Genomic DNA, 18,874 nt, shown 5'->3' with positions numbered 1-18,874 from the left:
GTAAGCATGAATTTTAAACACAACAAACAGTTGGTTTTATATATAAGCTGGGAAAGGAATAAATATAAGAGACCAGGAAGGGAGGCGAAGTGTTCCCAAGGCCTAAGAAAGGTTTAATAAGATAGTGAGCGAATATTTATTCAGGTTCACAGCCTTAATAGCCAAGCTACTGAAATTCAACACACCTTGAAAAATACCAGAAGGTGTTTCGTTTTTAATAAGCCAGATCTTGGGTTTGATTTGTAAAACTCTGGCCCCTCCATGTGCCATGGTAACGGTATCTTCCTTTGAAACACTGCATAACCCAAGAAGACCGCAATGACTGCATTGTCAGTGCTTTAATTGACTCTGATTCAGTTTGGCATACTGTGGGCAGAATAAGTGAAGCTTGATTCTGCCCTTTATAAAGATGTTAAATAAAAAATAATGAATAAAGGCAACTGGTTAATGGTAGAGTGTGGGAGGTAGACTTTCAGGATGTACTGGTGTTGTGCAAAAGAAATAGAAAGCTGCCAGGACCTCAGGGCCAGCAGTCTCCATGTTTGCCAATGGAGGAGTCATTCTCAGAAAGATTTACAAGTTGATGTTGTTTATCACCAGCTAAACATACACAGGAAAACCATTCTGACATATATTGTAGTAGTTGTGATGGAAAGGTGCTATGCAGTTGGTAAAATGCTTGGTTTGTGGCATGACAACACCTCCCTTCACTCTGCCACAGCTGTTTCCCAGGCGTAAGCATCCCATGTAACTTACTCTTGTTCAGAGCGTATGCAGGGCCTGAGTTAGGCTGGTATGGATGTGGGAAGGCTAGGGAGGTCTTTTAGCTGGAGTTCATAATATCTCCCTTCCTTCTAATAGCAAAATCAGCTAGAGAGTGCCAACAGAATTGTAGACAAAACAAGATGACTAGGGACACTAGAGAGGGCTATCAGCATGCTGGAGGGGAAAAAATAACTTAATAATCCCCCCGTCAACCCCACCACCCCAGCACCATGTGTACTAAGCATGCTAAGTGGGCACAGAATGCTGAATATGTATTAGAGCGGTGAAATGGAGAAGCAGATTCAGGGATGGAATGGAGCTTATTGTAGATTAATAGTAATAATAATAATAATAAATTTTATTATTTCTATCCCGCCCATCTGGCTGGGTTTCCCCAGCCACTCTGGGTGGCTTTCAACAGAACATTAAAAACAGAATAGAACTTCGAACATTAAAAACTTCCCTAAACAGGGCTGCCTTCAGATGTCTTCTAAAAGTCGGATAGTTGTTTATTTCCTTGACATCTGATGTGAGGGCGTTCCACAGGGCGGGTGCCACCACCAAGAAGGCCCTCTGCCTGACTACTGCTGGCTAGCATGAACACTGAGCAGGAGCACTTCACATTGCAACATTTTACTGCAGGTCCCACTTGTCATTTATTATTTGAAAGGTTCTAATATGTGCTGGATCATGTATGTATGGAAATAATGAAAAGAGAACCTGCCTACAGGCTTACATGTCTATACAACATGAGGGAAAGGGGACTTGTTTTTCCTGTTCAATTGTTCAATTCCTGACTTGCTAAACCTAAGAACAAAGGAGAGCCCCACTAGATCAGACCCAACGGTCTGTCTAGTTCTGGACCCTGTTTTCAAGTTTGCTGCTTCTGTGGAGCCTACAAGTCTCCACCTCATTTTCTCCGTCCTCTGGTGCTTCCATCATGGCTTAATGAAACTGGCTATTAATGTGTCCGTTTTCTAACCAGGATCCCCATTATTGTGCTGGACAGGACGGAATAATAATGCATTTGTCCCCTTTCCAGAGCTAGAACACTTCTTTCACTCCACAAATTGGTTTTCCCATGTGTCCGCCAGCCCCAGAGCTTCAGTTCTTGTGGATATTTTTGGATACTGTATTTGTGGTCTGGATTGGAGAGAGAGCAGCAGAGAGAGCATTTAAAGGGTGTTTAGAAGGGTTTCTCCACTTAACACAATTTTTGCTTCTGCATACATGGGCCTGGAATGTAACCCCTGCGTAAGTTTGGGGCACACCTATACTAATATCTTAGTTTATCTTTAAAGATAACCTTTAAACATACTGTATATTTCTCATTTTGTTTTACAGCAGCTTTTGCCAGGTAAAAAGTTTTGGGAGTCTGATGATTCAAGCAAAGATGGACCAAAAGGAATATTTTTGGGTGATCAATGGAGAGACAGCGCTTGGGGGACATCAGGTACCTCAAACCATCACGTAAATCATTTGGAGCAAGTTTTTCTACTCTTTTCTTTTCTCTCTTCCTCACAGCTCCTTAAAGCACTATAGTAGAAACATTTTAGAAAAGAGGTAAATAATATCCCTAAACAGTTGTACAGCACAGTTAGATATGCAAGGTTCTCCTATTTGAAATTTGTTTAATGCAGGGCTTTGCTGATCTGTCTGTGTTTGTGGGGGATGTAGAATGGACAGTTGAAGACAGGTCTAGCTCTGTTTGTCACTGTTTTCTCTGGTTCTGTGGAAGGGGGCAACATGAGAGAACGAATGAAAATTACTGGAGAAAGATGTAGATGGGTATCCCATGAGTAATTACAAGGCAGTTCTTGTGGCTGTGTCTTCATCAGTTACCTCATGTTAGTTTGAATTCTGCATTTTCTTGAAGACTGCATTTTCTCTCCCTCCTGTTTTCGCCTTACTTTTAAGCTGTTCAGAGGAAGTTAGGAAGCACATTTTCTGAAGATGCACAGTAATCTAATGCTGAGCCCCTTCAATTTTGCTGCTGATATATGTATAAATATAGCCATTTGTTTTTGTTGCAGATCATTCTGTTTCCCAACCAATCATGGTTCAGAGAAGACCTGGCCAGGGTTTTCATGTGAATAATGAGGTTAATTCAGTGCTGTCCCCACGATCGGAAAGCGGTGGACTTGGAGTTAGCATGGTAGAGTATGTGCTGAGCTCATCCCCGGGGGATTCCTGTCTCAGAAAAGGAGGATTTGTAAGTATAGTGGATGATATCTGGTGTCACTGTCTCTAAATCATTGTCTGTTCCTGTTAAGTCCAATTCATCACCACAGTTTTGGAACAGTTGGGGAATCGATTACATTCTAAATGCCCAAAATATGAAGCTGATACAGGATAGTTTTTTAAAGGGACAGGAAGGGAGTAGAGTAGCTAGGCCCAGAAGTGAACATTCAGTTGCTTTTTAATGATAGGCACTGACAGTTTATTCAACAGAATTAACACTGAGTAACTTAAGATTGTATGTCACAATTCTGCAAGAATGCAGGAAAAATGCAGATTGTGGCATTAGGTGCAAAATTCATCTTCCTGAAATTGTATCTTTTTTCCTGAAGAAAAGGATAGTTCTAGGTTTTTATGTGCAAACAGGTTCTGAAGAAAGCTCAAAAGTCAGAGAGGCAGCTGAGTAGGGTTTCCATTATGTGTGCACAATTGCATTCACATGAATGTGTGTTCAGGGGTGGGGATTAAGCGCATCAAAGATGCCGCTATAAATTGCACAGTAAAATAAGCAACAGCAGTAAAGCTGAAACAGATTTTAGGGTGATGTCAAATGCTAATTGTAAAATTTCTTGATTCAGATGTGTGTGGTGGTTGTTTTTTAAAAAGAAGACATTGTGAAGTACTATATTTTACACAGGGGCCAAGGGATGCTGAGAGTGACGACAATGATAAAGGGGACAAGAAAAACAAGGGCACATTTGATGGTGATAAATTAGGTGATTTGAAGGAAGAGGTAGATGTAATGGACAAGGCAAATGGATTGCCTGTACAAAATGGAATTGATGCTGATGCAAAAGATTTTAGGTAAGTATGTACCTATATGTGAGTCCAAAAAAAGTACTGGAACTGTAATTTAGAAAGCAGTAGAGCAGAAGGGAGGAATTGGGTTTCACTTGGGAGCTGCTAGTTGTAATCAACATTTGTTTGGTGTTCCTTTGAGATCCGAAAAGAACACATTTTTGCTCACGCAGGCCAGGCTGGGTTCTCTTTCAGCTAACCTACTTTCTTCCCATCTGACGGCTTCTCCACACCTCAGAGGTGGCTTTTCAAGGGATCCAGTGAGTTGAAGCAGGAGGCAGGAAAATGCTATGCTGTCAACAGAACTCTTCAGGGCCAACGAATAATCTGTGTTAAAATATGCTGCTGTGGTTGGGCACACTTTCCTATAGTTAAGAAAAGTGCAGGGACAAAATAGCAAAACAAATGCAACTTTTGTTCATGAAAGCAGCTGTGAATTGTAGGTGGGTTGCAGTCTCCCTGAGCAGGCCCATTTATAAATGGCAGGGAACATGTTTGGGGATGGGTAATGAGAGACAATCCCTTGGGAGAAGGGTACAGTTGGTGTAGTACAGTGTCTAGTATATATTTGAATAGGGAGAACACTTGCTGAATGAATGCACCTTCCATTCACTAGAAGCTGAACTTTTGCAGCAGGGAACCTTTTCTTTGCATGTAAACTCCCTGTGTGGTTTACACCCATGATCTAAGTAGGTTTAGGGCAACCTGCACAAGTAGAACTGCTTTCCTTGCATGAAGCAGGCTACAGGGCAAAGGAAATGTGATACATCTGGAAGGGGTGGAGGGTGACGGTAACTGAAGAAGAGACACGGAATCAAACCAAGGAGGGGATGAAGGATCGGGGCAGGCAAAATATAGGCGACAAAGCCCACAAACAGTGGCTGCAGGGAGGATCCTCTGTCATCACCCCATTTCCAAGTTCAGGAGAAGAGAGAAGATTGCCATATCTGATGGGTTGGGGTGGTAAAGGGTGCTATCCAAGGTGAGTGTTGCAAACAAATTTATTGGCAGCTGTATGAAACAGAAGGCAAGGTCTTTAAAAAACAACAACCCCAGAGTTTTAGATGTAGTTTAATAGGGCAGATATTGGGGATAAAATGAGAGACAAGGGAATTCTTAACAGCTTATAGCAGCAGCAATGACAATACATGTACAATACAAAACAGCCAGGTGATGGTGGTGAATTATTTGGTGTTTCAAAAAGATGGGAAGGGGGGAAAGACACAACTTTTAAAAAATCATTTTAAAACTGTCCTGCCATTGACACTGATGGTGGTGTTTTTTTAAAAAAAATAAAAATAAGAATTTTGCTCTGAGTAACTGTTTTGTGATGCTTTTTCTTTTCCTTTAGTCGGACACCTGGTAACTGCCAGAACTCTGCAAATGATGTGGATCTTTTAGGGCCAAACCAGAATGGATCTGAGGGCTTAGCCCAGCTAGCTAGTACGAATGGTGCCAAGCCTGTGGAGGATTTCTCCAACATAGAGTCCCAGAGTGTTCCACTGGATCCCATGGAGCATGTTGGCATGGAGCCGCTTCAGTTTGATTACTCTGGCACTCAGGTACCTGTGGATTCAGCTGCAGCAACTGTGGGCTTATTTGACTACAATTCTCAACAACAGGTAGATCTTGCATTGATTAATATGGATCCTCCCCACCCCCCCATTCTGTCTCCTGCAGGCCATGGGTTTGCACACACAAACCTATGCACCTGGAATAACCTCTGTGTACCAACCATGCAACTTTTTCCTTTGATATGTATAAAACGGCTGGATATCCCCATCCTTTTCCCCCTCTCTTGATATTTCTAACTGCTCTGGGCACTTGCACTATGGGTTAAGCATATAGGCTGTGCACTTCAAAGCTAGGGTCATCATAGCTGAGGAGCTTACTCCGCTCAGTAAATGAACATCAGCTTTGGTTTGCTGGCTAAAGTGTAGGAGGACCCATGTAGCGAGAGCTAATTTATAGAACTGTATATTTTATAAAATATTACCCTGCATGTGCTTTCCACTTCATTCTATTACTGTAAGATCCTTCTGCAACCATTCGTGGCACAGTCCTTTTGTGGCAGGAGCCACAGCTGCATTCTCAGGAGGGGCATGAATCTGCGAAAATATGCAGCTTAGCTCTTTGATGACTGCATACAGAGTTGTCACTTGGGACGCCCCGCCCCCCTCGAAGCAGGCATTAGACTGGCGGAAAGTGAGAAAGAAATATGAGAGTAACTCTAAGCAGATTGTGACCCTCTGAGGCAACGAGGTGCTAACATTCATAACATTAACAGCACTGGATTGAAAATAAGCTGCCAGACACATTTTGAATCTTTTCTGACTAGGCTTTAATTGGATGACCTAGGCCTGGTGCCTACCAAGTTTAGCCCCGTTGGAGAAAAGTTCACACAACTACATTGTAACTGAGTTGTAAAACACATCTTTAAATTTGATTTCTCAGCTGTTCCAAAGACCGAATGCACTCGCTGTTCAGCAACTGACAGCAGCACAACAACAGCAATATGCATTGGCAGCTGCTCATCAACCGCACATAGGTAAGCCTTTCAGTCCCTTGTTTATCAGTAGAGTCCAGGTTGCCTTCTGTTGATCATCAGCATTTCTCCGAGTTTCTTTCAAAACAGCATTCATTTGTTTTGAAAGGGTAACACAAGGGGTAATATAGGAACTTGGGTTGGTGGGATTGGGGGTTGAAAAGGTTTGAGATTCCACTGTTTGTAACTCTGGTGGGGTGTGAGCATCATGTTTTTAGCTCACTCATGTCTAGCAATGATGACACTCTTGCCCTCACTGAGAACATTGGTTCTGTAATGAGAGTTTTTTAAAAGTACTCATTTGCTCTGAGCCAGACATGAATGGGCTACTTGCAATATTCAAACCAGTTGTAGTTAAATAATTCCGTGTTTTTCTCCTGAAAGCCCTCTTTGAATAGACCCAACAACGTGGATTAGCAATGCCCATTATTTCTGGTTTTCCTAACAAAACTGGTTGAATACATTCTTTGTTACCTTGCTCTCACGTTCTTTCCTTTGCACCATTAGAAAATGGATATACATGTAATTGCTTATATGGGCGTTTGGTCGAAGGGCAAACGTCCATATTTGCAATTAATAATGAGAGTTGAGTAAATAAGTAATTCCTAGGTTTGACCCAAACACTGTATGTAAGGATAATCACTTCCACCTCCAGGGTTTACATTCCCTTTTAAATTGTGATCAGTACAATTTTCCATAATAAGAACTTCAGTGTTGCATTTTATTTATTTTACGCTAGATTTTCAAAAGACCATTTAACCTATATTTTTGTAAGATTTATATATGTTGTCATGCATATTTTGAAATGTATATGCAAGGGCATACAGGCATCTGTTTGCTTGTTTTTTCCTTCACTTATTTTGTTTTGCCACTTAATATTCCTTGCATTCGTTGTTGGCATCCCAGAAAGGGATATGTGGATGCCTGAGAGAAAAGTTCACACCCCCTAACTTCTCTACAGATGTTCTCTCCTGAAGAGGCAAGCTTTTCTGTAAACTGCACAGCTGCTTGTCTCCGAGGTGCAAACAGCTTCACAAGAAAGCATGCCTCACAGTGTGCACATATTGTGTCCCCATATGGTGCCCCCCTGCTTCTTTTTGTATCCTGCCAGTGTGTGTATCCTGTCTGTTTTAGGACTTCCTACTTCTCCAGTCTATTATTAATATGCCTTTGCATTGTTCTGAATTCTTCTAAGAGAATTCTCAGAGTCACAAAGGAAGATACACACACATGAGTAATAAGGTTCTTGGTAGAAGTAGTTAGTGTGATGCTAGTGTGATGCTTGCTGTGACTAATTTCCAGATATCCCTGGAATAATTTTTGTTTTTATGAAGTGGTTTTCATCTTTTCAATTTCACTGCGTCCCAGAGCCGACACAAAAATTTAGGAAGCTTTCAACGTCTTACAGCTGAATGTGAAAATTTGTGTATTGTACATGCTCTCATCTGATTAAAGAAACCTTGGTCAGTAAATTGTATCATCTTCAATTAGATCTGCAGATGAGAGAAAAACAACAACATTGTTCTAACGTGGCCTTCCACAACCTGGTGTCCCCTAAATATTTTGAGCCATCATCAAAATCATCCCTGACAATTGGCCATGCTGGCTGGAGCTAATGAGATTTGAAGCCGCAGTAACATCTGTAGGGCACCAGGTTGGGAGGTACTGTTCTAAAGGGGGGGGGGGAATGCTCTCCTTTTGAATGATTTACACATGTATTACAACAGGCATTCTCTTACAAAAGAGGAAGGGCATGACTCCTCCAAGACATCACTTGCCACCTTCAGTTCATGCCCACCAGTTAATCATGGCTACCTTTTTAGTCAATGGAAATTAATAGACTTAAGAGACGGCAACCCTAATTGCTTGTTTTCTGAGTGAAGCTTCTGACTTTTACAGCTCAAATTTTAGACCTGTGTCTTTTTCCATGATAGATAAGTCTGCTCAATCTCCAAAACACGCACGCACACACACAATCTCTCTCACACACACACTCACGTTTTGGTAGGGTTGCAGTTCTAGTCAAGTTTGTTTTTACTGACAGGTATGTTTTCAGCAGGTTTAGCTCCTGCTGCCTTTGTGCCCAATCCGTACATCATCAGCGCTGCTCCTCCAGGAACGGACCCCTATGCGGCAGGGCTTGCCGCAGCTGCAACGTTAGGTGAGATGCTTAATGAGATGTATGGTTATTTTTTTAAAATATCTGTCTATCTTATCTATCTATATATAATGCTGTAAGTTTGGGGAGTTTCCTGCTCATGGGTGGAAAGTTTTTACACCTTGCAGTAGAGCACTGGATGAGAAAGCATAAAACTGAACCCAAAGATGTTTTGCTTCTGCAGCACAAGTAGCAGCATGAGAACAACGGTAGAACTGACCTGTTATAGCACCAACCTATCATAGCGCTGTTTTTCTTCTGCTCATGGTTGTTTGGCTCAATTTTTGCTACTGAACACATGTCAAAAGTGATCCTGTGAATTGGGGTCATGTAGGTCTTTCTTGCATGCAAGGGCTCTCGTGTTCGAGCGTCTTCACAGCTTAAGCAGCTGAAACCATAGCAAGCTTAAGATAATAAAGGGAAGTCATACAAGGCTTGGACAGCTGGGGTTAACGCTCTTTCTCCCCACCCCCTTTACTGTATACTGTTGCACTTCTGTGGGAAGGAAGTATCCCCTTTCAAAATGAAATATCAGATGGATGTCCAGCAGATACGCAACGTTGTCTAAAGCATAAGTTAGATTGTATGCGTTCATCATATTCTCTTGCGAAATTGGTCTGGGAGATGAGAAACTATAGCAGGATCACCATGGTACAGGGGATTTTTTAATAAAGGGCTTGTGATGACATTTTCGTAACCACGTTTTAAATATTGGGGCCACGGGGCTATTTTATTTGTTATACAAGTGTCTCCCCACTTAAGCACAGGTTATGTTCTGGGCTTCCGCGTGCATAACTGAAATGAAGTGGAGAGCATCTTCTAAAAAGCCTCCAGTTGCTGCTCTCCTACTTTCCCCATTCCAGGCCAAAATATCTGGAGTTGAAGCTCTGGGGCTAGCCAGAGGCTGGAGGGTGCATGGGAAAGTGGACTCTGCTGCTGCTGCACTACCCTGAGTGCCAGCTGTTAGGCGGGAGTCTGAGCAGCTGAACCTGAATTGGAAATAGAAAGAGGGAGCACATGATTAACTCCACCTATTTCTGCCCCATTCTGAGACAGCAACAGTTGGGAGGCCATTTCCATAATTTTTGGAAAGTGGAGGTGTGAAAGCATGGCACTTCTCACATGGCTCTGTCCCAAAATGTGTTTAAATATAGGAAATTTCATGGAACATGGCCAAGGACCTGGTTACTTGAGCACCACCATGGGATGCTGTTGTTACGTAGAGTTACCATGACATAGGCCAATCCCGTTATCTCAGGCCCTATTTATCTTTATATCAATTGGTTTACTCATGTCTAGCAATGATGACACTCTTGCCCTCACTGAGAACATTGATTCTATAATGAGAGCTTTTTGTAAGTACTCATTTGCTCTGAGCCGGACATGAATTTTCACCTACTTGCAATATTAAAACTATTTTAAGGAGATGCATACTTGTATCTTGAAGCCCTCCTTGAATAGATGCTGGTGGTGGTTGATAAACGCTGCTCATTCTTCTCTTCCCTTCTAGTAATACATATGTTACTAGAGAAGCATGGAATTGGAGTTATGGGGAAGGGGCAGTATAATGGCAATACAATCTGGTGCCCACCATTTAGAGCTGGTGGGATGGGTTGTAAATGTGTGACGTGCTGATCTATCATCCTTTGACAATGAGAAGTTTGTGCTGTCATTATGACTACGTGGGAGATTTTGTGTGAATGCCTAGAGTGGTGGCTTTGGTTATTTGGAGCCTGGATGCAAACTCCTGCTCAGCCATGAATCTTCAGCTTGTGTGTTAGTGTGGTGTAGTAGCTAGAGCAGGAATGCAGAACCTGTGGCCCTCCTTAACTGTTACTGGACTACAACTCCCATCATCCCTATCCATTGGCCATGTCAGCTGGGGCTGATGGGAGTTGTAGTCAAACAGCACCTTTAGGACCACAGGTTATCCTATCCAGCTCTGGGACAGAGTGTTGAACTTCAGCTAAGCAAGCTTGGGTTCAAATTCCCACCAAAATGGAAGAGCAATATTTTTATCCAGGATAAAAGAGGATGTAGAACTATTCATATACCTTTGAACTCCATTAGTAGATAGGTAGCCGTGTTGGTCTGCCATAGTCAAAATAAAAAAATTTCTTCCAATAGCACCTTAAAGACCAACTAAGTTAGTTCTTGGTATGAGCTTTCGTGTGCATGCACACGAAAAGAGGTATCTGAAGAAGTGTGCATGCACACGAAAGCTCATACCAAGAACTAACTTAGTTGGTCTTTAAGGTGCTATTGGAAGGAATTTTTTTACTTTGAACTCCATGTAAGACAGATGACAAAAGCATGTAATGAATGCGTGCAGTAAGTTCCAAAGCACGCTTTCAGCTTCTGTCTACTGATCTCTTTTCTTTTTCTGGCCAGGAAAAACCAAATTATCAACTCCCTCTTTAGAAACAGTCAATGCAAGCTAGTTACTTCAGTAAATTCAAATTACATTTTTCGCTCCAGCATACACACAAACATTAATTCGATACTCTGCACAGCTGGTAACAACAGCTCATTTAATTAGAGACTGTTAACACCCCAGTCAAACACGCAGGTAATCTGAAAAAATAGCATTGGCAATTCATTTATCTAGCCACAGATGGGGGTGGGAGGAGTTTGATTAAAATCTAGGTGATTTTAAATCATGGTTTAAATTGCCATGGGAAAAGTACTGATCTTTTATTCATTTAATTAAAATCAAGCTTTCTGTCTAAACTTCAGATAACTTCCTAAACAAAAGTTGCTTGACATAACCTGGTCTTATGGATCAAGTAGGGGCTTTTGTCTGCATTATCCAGGCAAATGTTAACTGTATATAAAAAAACCCCCAAAAAACGTTTTTCTCTGTTATAGCAAATGGCACATTAAACATTGCCTGTTTAATAAGCTTTATTCACAACTTGTGTCAAATATTAGTGTGGTAGCTAGATGCTAATTACTCCACGGAGACACTCTTATTTCAAAACATAGATTTCAGTTTATGAATATTTATGTGTGTCTAGAAGCCAAACAATAACACGAATGTGCTTATTTCTCTTCTCTTGGAAAAGCACTGTTTCTGTTTTTAAACTACATCATGGGTAGTTAGAGGTTGTAAGATAGAATAGGATCACCTAGAGATTAAACAGGCTTAGTGGATTGTCTTGGATAGGTACAGGATGTCCTCTTCTGAAGTCATATTCTGGATCCCAGTTTCTGTGATGAGCAACTAGTCCCTCCAATATCAAACTGATGTACATAAGAACAGAAGAAGAGCCTGCTGGATCAGGCCAGTGGCCCATCTGATCCAGCATCCTGTTCTTACTGAGACAGACCATATGCCTGTGGCGAACAGGCAAGCAGGATTCGAGCACAGGAGCGTTCTGCCTTCTATGGTGTCCAGCAACTGGTATTCAGAAGCATTGCTACCTCCTAACTGGAGGGCAGAGTATGGCCCTTATGGCAGGAAGCCATTGACAGCCTTCTCCCCTATGAATCTGTCAAATTGCCTTTTAAAACCATCTAGGTTGGTGGCCACCAGTGCCTCCTGGGTGAATGTGTTCCATAGTATGTGGTGTGTGAGGAAATACTTAGTTGTATCTGTCCTGAATCTTCCAACATTCAGCTTTTTTGGATGTCCAGGAGTTCTCGTATTATGAGAGAGGAAGGAAAACCTTTCCCTATCCACTCACTCCATGCTGTACATAATTTTATAAACTTCTATCGTGTTACTTCTTACTCACCTTTCCCCCAAAACATAAGATGTTCCAAATGCTGCAGCCTTTCTTCTTAGGCAATTGTTACACATCCCATCATTTTGGCTGCCCTTTTCTGATCCTTTTTCAACTTGACAATATCCGGTTCGAAGTGAGGCGACCAGAACCACCGTACACAGTATTCCAAATGAGGTTGTGCCATAGATTTGTGTAACGGTGTTATGATATTGGCATTTTTATTTTCAGTTCCTTTCTTGAATTTCCTATCATGGAATTTGCCTTTTCCAAGGCACACCAGGTCGGCATCTCCATTGACCTGTCTACTGTGATCCCAAGGTTTCGCTCCTGATCAATCACTGCCAGTTCAGACCCCATGAAATGAAAAAATAAAAATAAAATTGGGGGCCTGAATGCATCACTTTACACTTGTTCACATTGCTTTGCTTTTGTCATTTTACTGCCCACTCAGTTTGGAGAGGTCCTTTGGGGAGCTCTTTGCAATCTCTTTTTGTTTTAACAACCCTGAACAAAGTATCATCAGCAAACTTGGCCGCCTCATTCCTCACTTTTTAGATTGTTTATGAACAAGTTAAAAAGGACAGGTACCAATATCAGTCCCTTGAGGGCTCACTTTTGACATCTCTCCATTCAGAGAACTGTCCATTTATTCATTCTGTTTGCTTCCTGCAACTTAACCAATTCCTGATCCACAAGAGAACGTCTCCTTTTATTCCTTGGCTGCTAAGCTTATGCAGGAGTCCTTGGTGAGTTATTTTGTCAGAAGCTATTGTTTATCAGCCAGATCACCTCTATACCTATATGCATATTGACACTCTGTAAATGTATATTTTCTTTCCCTGTGATTTCTTGTTAACAAAGGAAAAGACCATTAGCTCAATTTGTTTAATACTGAGCGCTGTGTTTGACAGATGGTCATTCTTTATAGTTTTAAGTCATTATAAGTGTAGCCTTCACTTCTAACACATTGAGTCAAACTAGGCATAACATTAAATGTGTGAATGCATTTAATGTGTATTTTACTTCAAATGTCTAAAATAACAGCCACATGGGGGGGGTTAACCCTTTCCCCCCAATGCTACAGTCCCAGCAGAAATCCCATTTAGAAGAGCTATAATTGATCTCCTCAGGGGCAGGGGCAAGGGCAGGGGCTAGTTTTTGGCAGGACCATGGCATGGGGGTTGGCCTTTTGCTGACAACCTTACAATCCTCCTCCTCGCTGTTGCCATTGGGGGGGGGGATAATTCTAAAAGCAAGAAGTAAGGAAATGATTCCTTTCCACAGCTATTACTTTAGATGTTTTCAAAAAAGACACATTAAGGACATCCATACACTTTACACCATCCCTTAGTACTGTGTTTAGATTTCATTTCCCAGGCTATTCCAATTAAATGAACTTGAGGTTGTTATGTTTTTTTAAAAAATAAATAAAAACCAAATTTTACTTAAAAATTATTATTTTTTGTCTCTTGTTGCCCTGAAAGATTTGGGGAACTTTTGGAAATTTGTGGCTTTCTATGGTAAACTGCAAGAAAACACCAGGGACTTGTCACTTTTTCAGTACCTGCAATGTAGCGTGTTTATAAATAAGTAGATGCTGAAATGTCACCGGGCAGCAGTTTGGACCAGCAATAGCCACAGAATGATACAAAGCTCTGCCATCCAGCACCTTTTCAAAGGCTGAATTGGGAACCAAGCCAGGCTAAACAGCAGCAGTGGAGGGTGGTGGGGAGCAAAGACCTTTCCAGTGAAATGGTTGAGAGAAGAACTAACAATACAAGTACAGCATGGGGTGCTTCAGTTTTTTAAAGACTGAAGAAGGCTGCTGCTGAAAAGTGCCCACTTGCTGGCTGAACAAACTAGAAAAAAGGCATAAATTGACAAAATGTGCTTGACCATGAAAAGGATGAGAGACAAATGGGACTTGTACGATTGTGAGCTGGTCAAATGTCAGCAACAGAAAAGGGTGTGAATGGCTAGAAAAAGCTGCATTTTTTTTATTTCTGTATGAGAACGACACAAACACACACATTCATACATATTCGCTCTCCACCTTTTATTCATGCATCTCAAATAGGGGTAATGCCAGCAAGGCATTGTAAACATTTGCACCAATAAGACAATCCTGTCTGTTACAAGGTTTAAAGGCTTGGTAGAAAAAGTATATACATTACTTCTGAGTAAACATACAGTGATCTGAAAAGCTTTATGATCTAGAATACCTTTGCTAGGTCCAAATTAGAACTTTTCAATTGGATGAATGGGAAGCAAAAGCATCTTAGGTGAAATACTTTATCTGAGCAGGTGGATGATGTTCTTAAAGACTTGCAGTGCTCTTTTCGGAAAGTGGCAGACCATTGGAAATGGAGGTGATAGCTTTGTTATTCCACCGCCCCCTACTCCCGCCATGGAGGAGTAAGCAAAACCACTGGCCCTTCACAGCTCTTGTTCTGTTAATGAATTGCACAAAAGCACCAGCAGGAGATAAAGTCAGTCCTCTGTTGATATTTTAGGTCCTGCAGTTGTCCCTCATCAATACTACGGAGTGGCTCCCTGGGGAGTATATCCTGCCAGTCTCTTCCAACAGCAAGCTGCTGCTGCCGCAGCTGCAACAAATTCCTCAAATCAGCAGACCGCTCAGCAGACGCAGCAAGGACAGCAACAGGTGAGCACCAGCCTGCTTTTGCACCAGCCATTAATTGGCCTGAATCTGCAGCCTTTTTTCAGGCACAGCTCTTTTTAAAAAAAAAACACATACGAGCCTTTCTTGCTGCAGGCAGGGCTGAAAAGAGGAAGTGGAATTGTTGCCTAAGGATTAATGTACTTAAGCTGCCCCTGCTCCCTTTACATATGTCCTAGTTCATCTGCATAACTTGGGGCCAGTCAAGAAGGAGGTAGATTCTCTGTGATGTGTTCTGTTAAACCAGTAATGGGGAAGCTGTGGCCATCCAGCACTGTTGGACCATGGCTGTGATCATCCCTAACCACTGGCCATGCTTGTTGGGGTAGAGATGAAGTGGGAGTCCCAATAATACCTGGAGGGCCACAGGTTCCCCATTCCTGTCTTAAACCCATATTAGATACTGCAAAAGTTTTGGGTGACTTTGTGGTGTTTTGAGAGGCACAGTTGTTGGCTGCTGGGTAGATCATCTTTAGTGACTCATGTGGAGTTCTGATTTCCAGGCTCCAAAGAGTCAATGGGCAAATTGGAAAAGGGGCAAAGGGGCCTTCTGAGGCACCTAGATATTGCAATGCAGTTGTGTTTATTTCATTAATGTGGCTGCTCCATTCACACACAAACTATAGAGGATGAGTTCATCTTTTTTGACATCAAGAGGAGCATGCAAATGAGGGGAATTTAAATTATGTCCCCTCTCCATACCTTGCTGAGCTGCATTGCTTCAGACATTTTCCCTCTGCAATCTGTCTCACTTCCTGTACTGAAGTTGAGCTGGTCAAAAAGTGCTTGAAGCAGTTCATCACAGTGTGGAAAGGATGAGGAGCTAAGATAAGGTTTCGCTTCCCAAACCTGCATGCTGTATTTCATGTAGAAAAAGAAATTGACTCCCACATTTAGCTTTTTATGTGAACAGGGCAGAAGCACAAATGAATATACACGGTTGCCCTTTCATGCCTAGTTTACCTTGGAGGGGATTTAAAGGCTCTTCATCTGAGCATAGACTTGAAAAAGCTGTGAACTCTTCCTCCAGGGAAGAGATGAAATCTTTGAGGTGGAGGTGGCAGCAGAGGGTGTGTGCTGACAGTTTGTAAACCCTTAAGGCTTGAGTACGACAAGAAGTGGGTTTAAAATTGCAAAATGTAGATTATGGTTACATTGTAGCAAAAACTTCTCAAGATCAATTTAGCAAATCAGAATCCATTTTTTTCTGAACTTGCTACAAGAGAGTACTGCAGAGCCAGTGTGTTGTAGCTGTTAACAGTGTTGCACTAGGTTTGTGGAGACACCATTCACATCGCAACTCAGCCTTGAAGCTCACTTTTTGTGACCGTTGGTCAGTTGTAGTCTCTCGGTGTAGCCTACCTCACAGGGTTGTTAAGAAGATAAAAGCATGTGAGAGAGGAGGGGAGAGGGCTAATTATACCACTATCTTGAGCTCCTTGGAGGGAAATATGTAATGTGAAAGTAATAATAAACAAAAATTCTGAAAGTTGCTCATTAATCAGGGTTTAACAATGGTCCCAGTATTAGGGACCATGGACCTGGTAGGGTTGTCTCAGACATTTGGGGTTGGTTGGTGCCTGTTGTGCTAGTGTAGCATCAATGGAATAGGTTACTGAAAGCTGGCAGGTAGAACGTGTTTATGTGTATTTGTGTATAGTAATGGAGAAGAGCATCTTTCTTTGGCCACCCCAGTTGTCCTCAAAGGTCTGGCAGTGATGACACTCTTGCCCTCACTGAGAACGCTGTTCGGTAATGAGAATCTTGCTTTGTACTCAGGTGTGCTGAGCTGGACCTTCCTAAACAGAAAGCAGCAACAATGTTAAAAGTTGCCAGTTTCTTCCTTTGCCCATTGAAAATGCATCTGTCCCTTTTTGATATATCCAAGACAAGAGTGCGTATTTAGGAATATATTTTTATAGCATGGAGAAGGTAATAAATTCTATAGACGTTGCAAGACCTCCCTCAGTAAAACTGAAGTAAAATACAGTAAGTTTATTGCTATTCGTTGCCAAAGGAAGTTCAGGCTGTATTTTAAATTAGATCAGCTTCCAGAAGTTTGTAGAATTGCGGGCTTCGGTCTGTTAATTGCCGATTAGTCAAAAGTCCACACATTTCAGCAGCGCTTGGTAGCCAGTGTTGGTTTTTTCCTAGTAACCAATGAGGCTGCTTTTTCACTTCCTGCTCTATGGCAGCAAAGTGAGTGTCTTCTTCTTTGTACTTGGTACCCTACAAAGTTCTTTTTTTTTTTTTACTGGGAATGATTAGAATGTGTGTGTTTGCAGTCCCCTCCAACCTATGACGGTGATGTAGCATGGCAGCACAGAATGCAGACGAGCTATTTTGAAAGCGGCACCCTCTTGTTTCTCTGTGCTGCCATTGAAAAGCCACCGGAATGTATGAAACCTTTGGTGTATACTAGAGGCTTTTCCTGTTACTTGCCATAATCAAATTTGCAGTAGCCACTGGCAGTCATATTCCCAGACCACTGTGGCTAACCAACTATTAGGATTGCATAACTCCATTTGCTTTCTGTGCCTTAGGTTCTCCGTGGAGGAGCCAGCCAGCGCCCTTTGACACCAAATCAAAACCAACAGGGCCAGCAAACTGACTCATTAGTGGCTGCAGCAGCAGTGAACTCGGCTCTTGCTTTTGGGCAGGGGCTGGCAGCAGGAATGCCAGGTAGGAGCTTTTGGTTCCTTGTAGCAGCAGATCTTCCTAAGCTTTAAAAGGAGCCTAGAATTTTTTTTCGGGGCGGTGGACACCGGGCACATTGGGGGCATTGCATTTAATAGACAGTAGAGGGGAGTGTTATGTAAAGTCTCTAATATGATTAACTGACCTGTTTTTGTAGGTTATCCAGTGCTGGCTCCTGCAGCTTACTATGACCAAACAGGTACTCTTGTGGTGAATACAGGGGCTAGGAATGGCCTAGGAGCTCCAGTACGACTAGTGGCCCCTGCTCCTGTCATCATCAGTTCCTCAGCAGCACAAGCAGGTAAGTCTCCCTATAATAGTTTGGGATAGCAGTGATTTCCTGTAGTTCCGTATGTTCGTGATTGATATAGTCAGTGTATTAGAAATCCATTGAAGCAATGGCCCTCCTATAGAATTCAAATTATATTGAACATTGAAGGTGGTGTCATTTTACATGTCTAGGAAGGCACAGCACACACTAAACTAAAAAGTCACAAGCTAAAGCTTTGTGGTTCAGAAAACCTGGCTAAAATAAAATAGTGTAGAATTACAGAGTTGGAAGAGACCGCAAGGGACATCTAGTCCAACCCCCTGCAATGCAGGAATCTGTTGCCCAGTGTGGGGCTCGAACCTACGAGCTTGAGATTAAGAGGCTTATGCTTTACCGACTGAGCTGTTTCTCTTCCCACACCATTTGGCCCCATCCTGGGGCCCAGCCAGAGCAGAAAATGTTTCAGCTGTGATTTTGACTACCCTCACAAATGTGAAGACAAGAGTATGGGCAGTATTACTAGACATGATAAATGAATGTTCATAAAGAGAGGAAAGAAAAGGCAAGGCCTTGACTTAACCTTAAGTGCTGCCCAAGATCCTAGTGTAAAAGTAACTGATCCACTTTGTGAGGAGCGCCATCAAAAGCTGCATCAGTGTGCGCAGTCAGTTGTATACACAGTCTAATACAATTACATTTAATTTTAGAAGAAGGGATGTCTCAGAACGAGGGTAGTAATTTCATGGAAAGCTGAAAAAAAGACAGTTGGGAGGTTTTAAATCCTTTCATTACATCCAGAGCTTATTTAAGACCAATACAATAAAGGCTTACATAAAATGTATACTGCTACAAATTGGAAATGGCAAAACACAAAGCAAGTACCTGAAAATGTTGGCGTGATTGAAAAGCCAGAGACGGTAATAGGCACAGATGTTTCCTGTAAGGCAGCCTTCACCAACCTGGTGCTCTGCAGATGTTTTGGAAACATGGCCCA

General features: G+C 42.0%; 1 protein-coding gene across 19 annotated transcripts in view; it reads left to right on the top strand.

Annotated features, from left to right (window-relative positions):
- The window catches only part of PUM1 (pumilio RNA binding family member 1), a 49,424-nt gene that overhangs the window by 17,279 nt on the left and 13,271 nt on the right, over positions 1–18,874 (top strand). For 4 of the 19 annotated variants that reach the window (XM_083513986.1, XM_083514001.1, XM_083513989.1 and 1 more), the window contains exons 4-12: positions 2,110–2,218; positions 2,799–2,977; positions 3,641–3,807; positions 5,153–5,423; positions 6,256–6,349; positions 8,406–8,507; positions 14,746–14,897; positions 17,456–17,594; positions 17,767–17,910. In XM_083513986.1, coding sequence (XP_083370112.1) covers positions 2,110–2,218; positions 2,799–2,977; positions 3,641–3,807; positions 5,153–5,423; positions 6,256–6,349; positions 8,406–8,507; positions 14,746–14,897; positions 17,456–17,594; positions 17,767–17,910 — 1,357 coding nt within the window. Of the gene's footprint in view, positions 1–2,109; positions 2,219–2,798; positions 2,978–3,640; positions 3,808–5,152; positions 5,424–6,255; positions 6,350–8,390; positions 8,508–14,745; positions 14,898–17,455; positions 17,595–17,766; positions 17,911–18,874 lie in introns of all 19 variants that reach the window. The other 15 variants (XM_083513998.1, XM_083513985.1, XM_083513987.1 and 12 more) reach the window with 5 other exon arrangements.

The sequence above is a fragment of the Podarcis liolepis genome (genome assembly GCF_965112155.1).
Source record: "Podarcis liolepis genome assembly, chromosome: 7".
In the NCBI taxonomy this organism is placed as follows: Eukaryota; Metazoa; Chordata; class Lepidosauria; order Squamata; family Lacertidae; genus Podarcis; species Podarcis liolepis.
The sequence above is the reverse complement of the archived record's forward strand: the minus strand, read 5'-3'. Positions and strand labels throughout refer to the sequence as shown.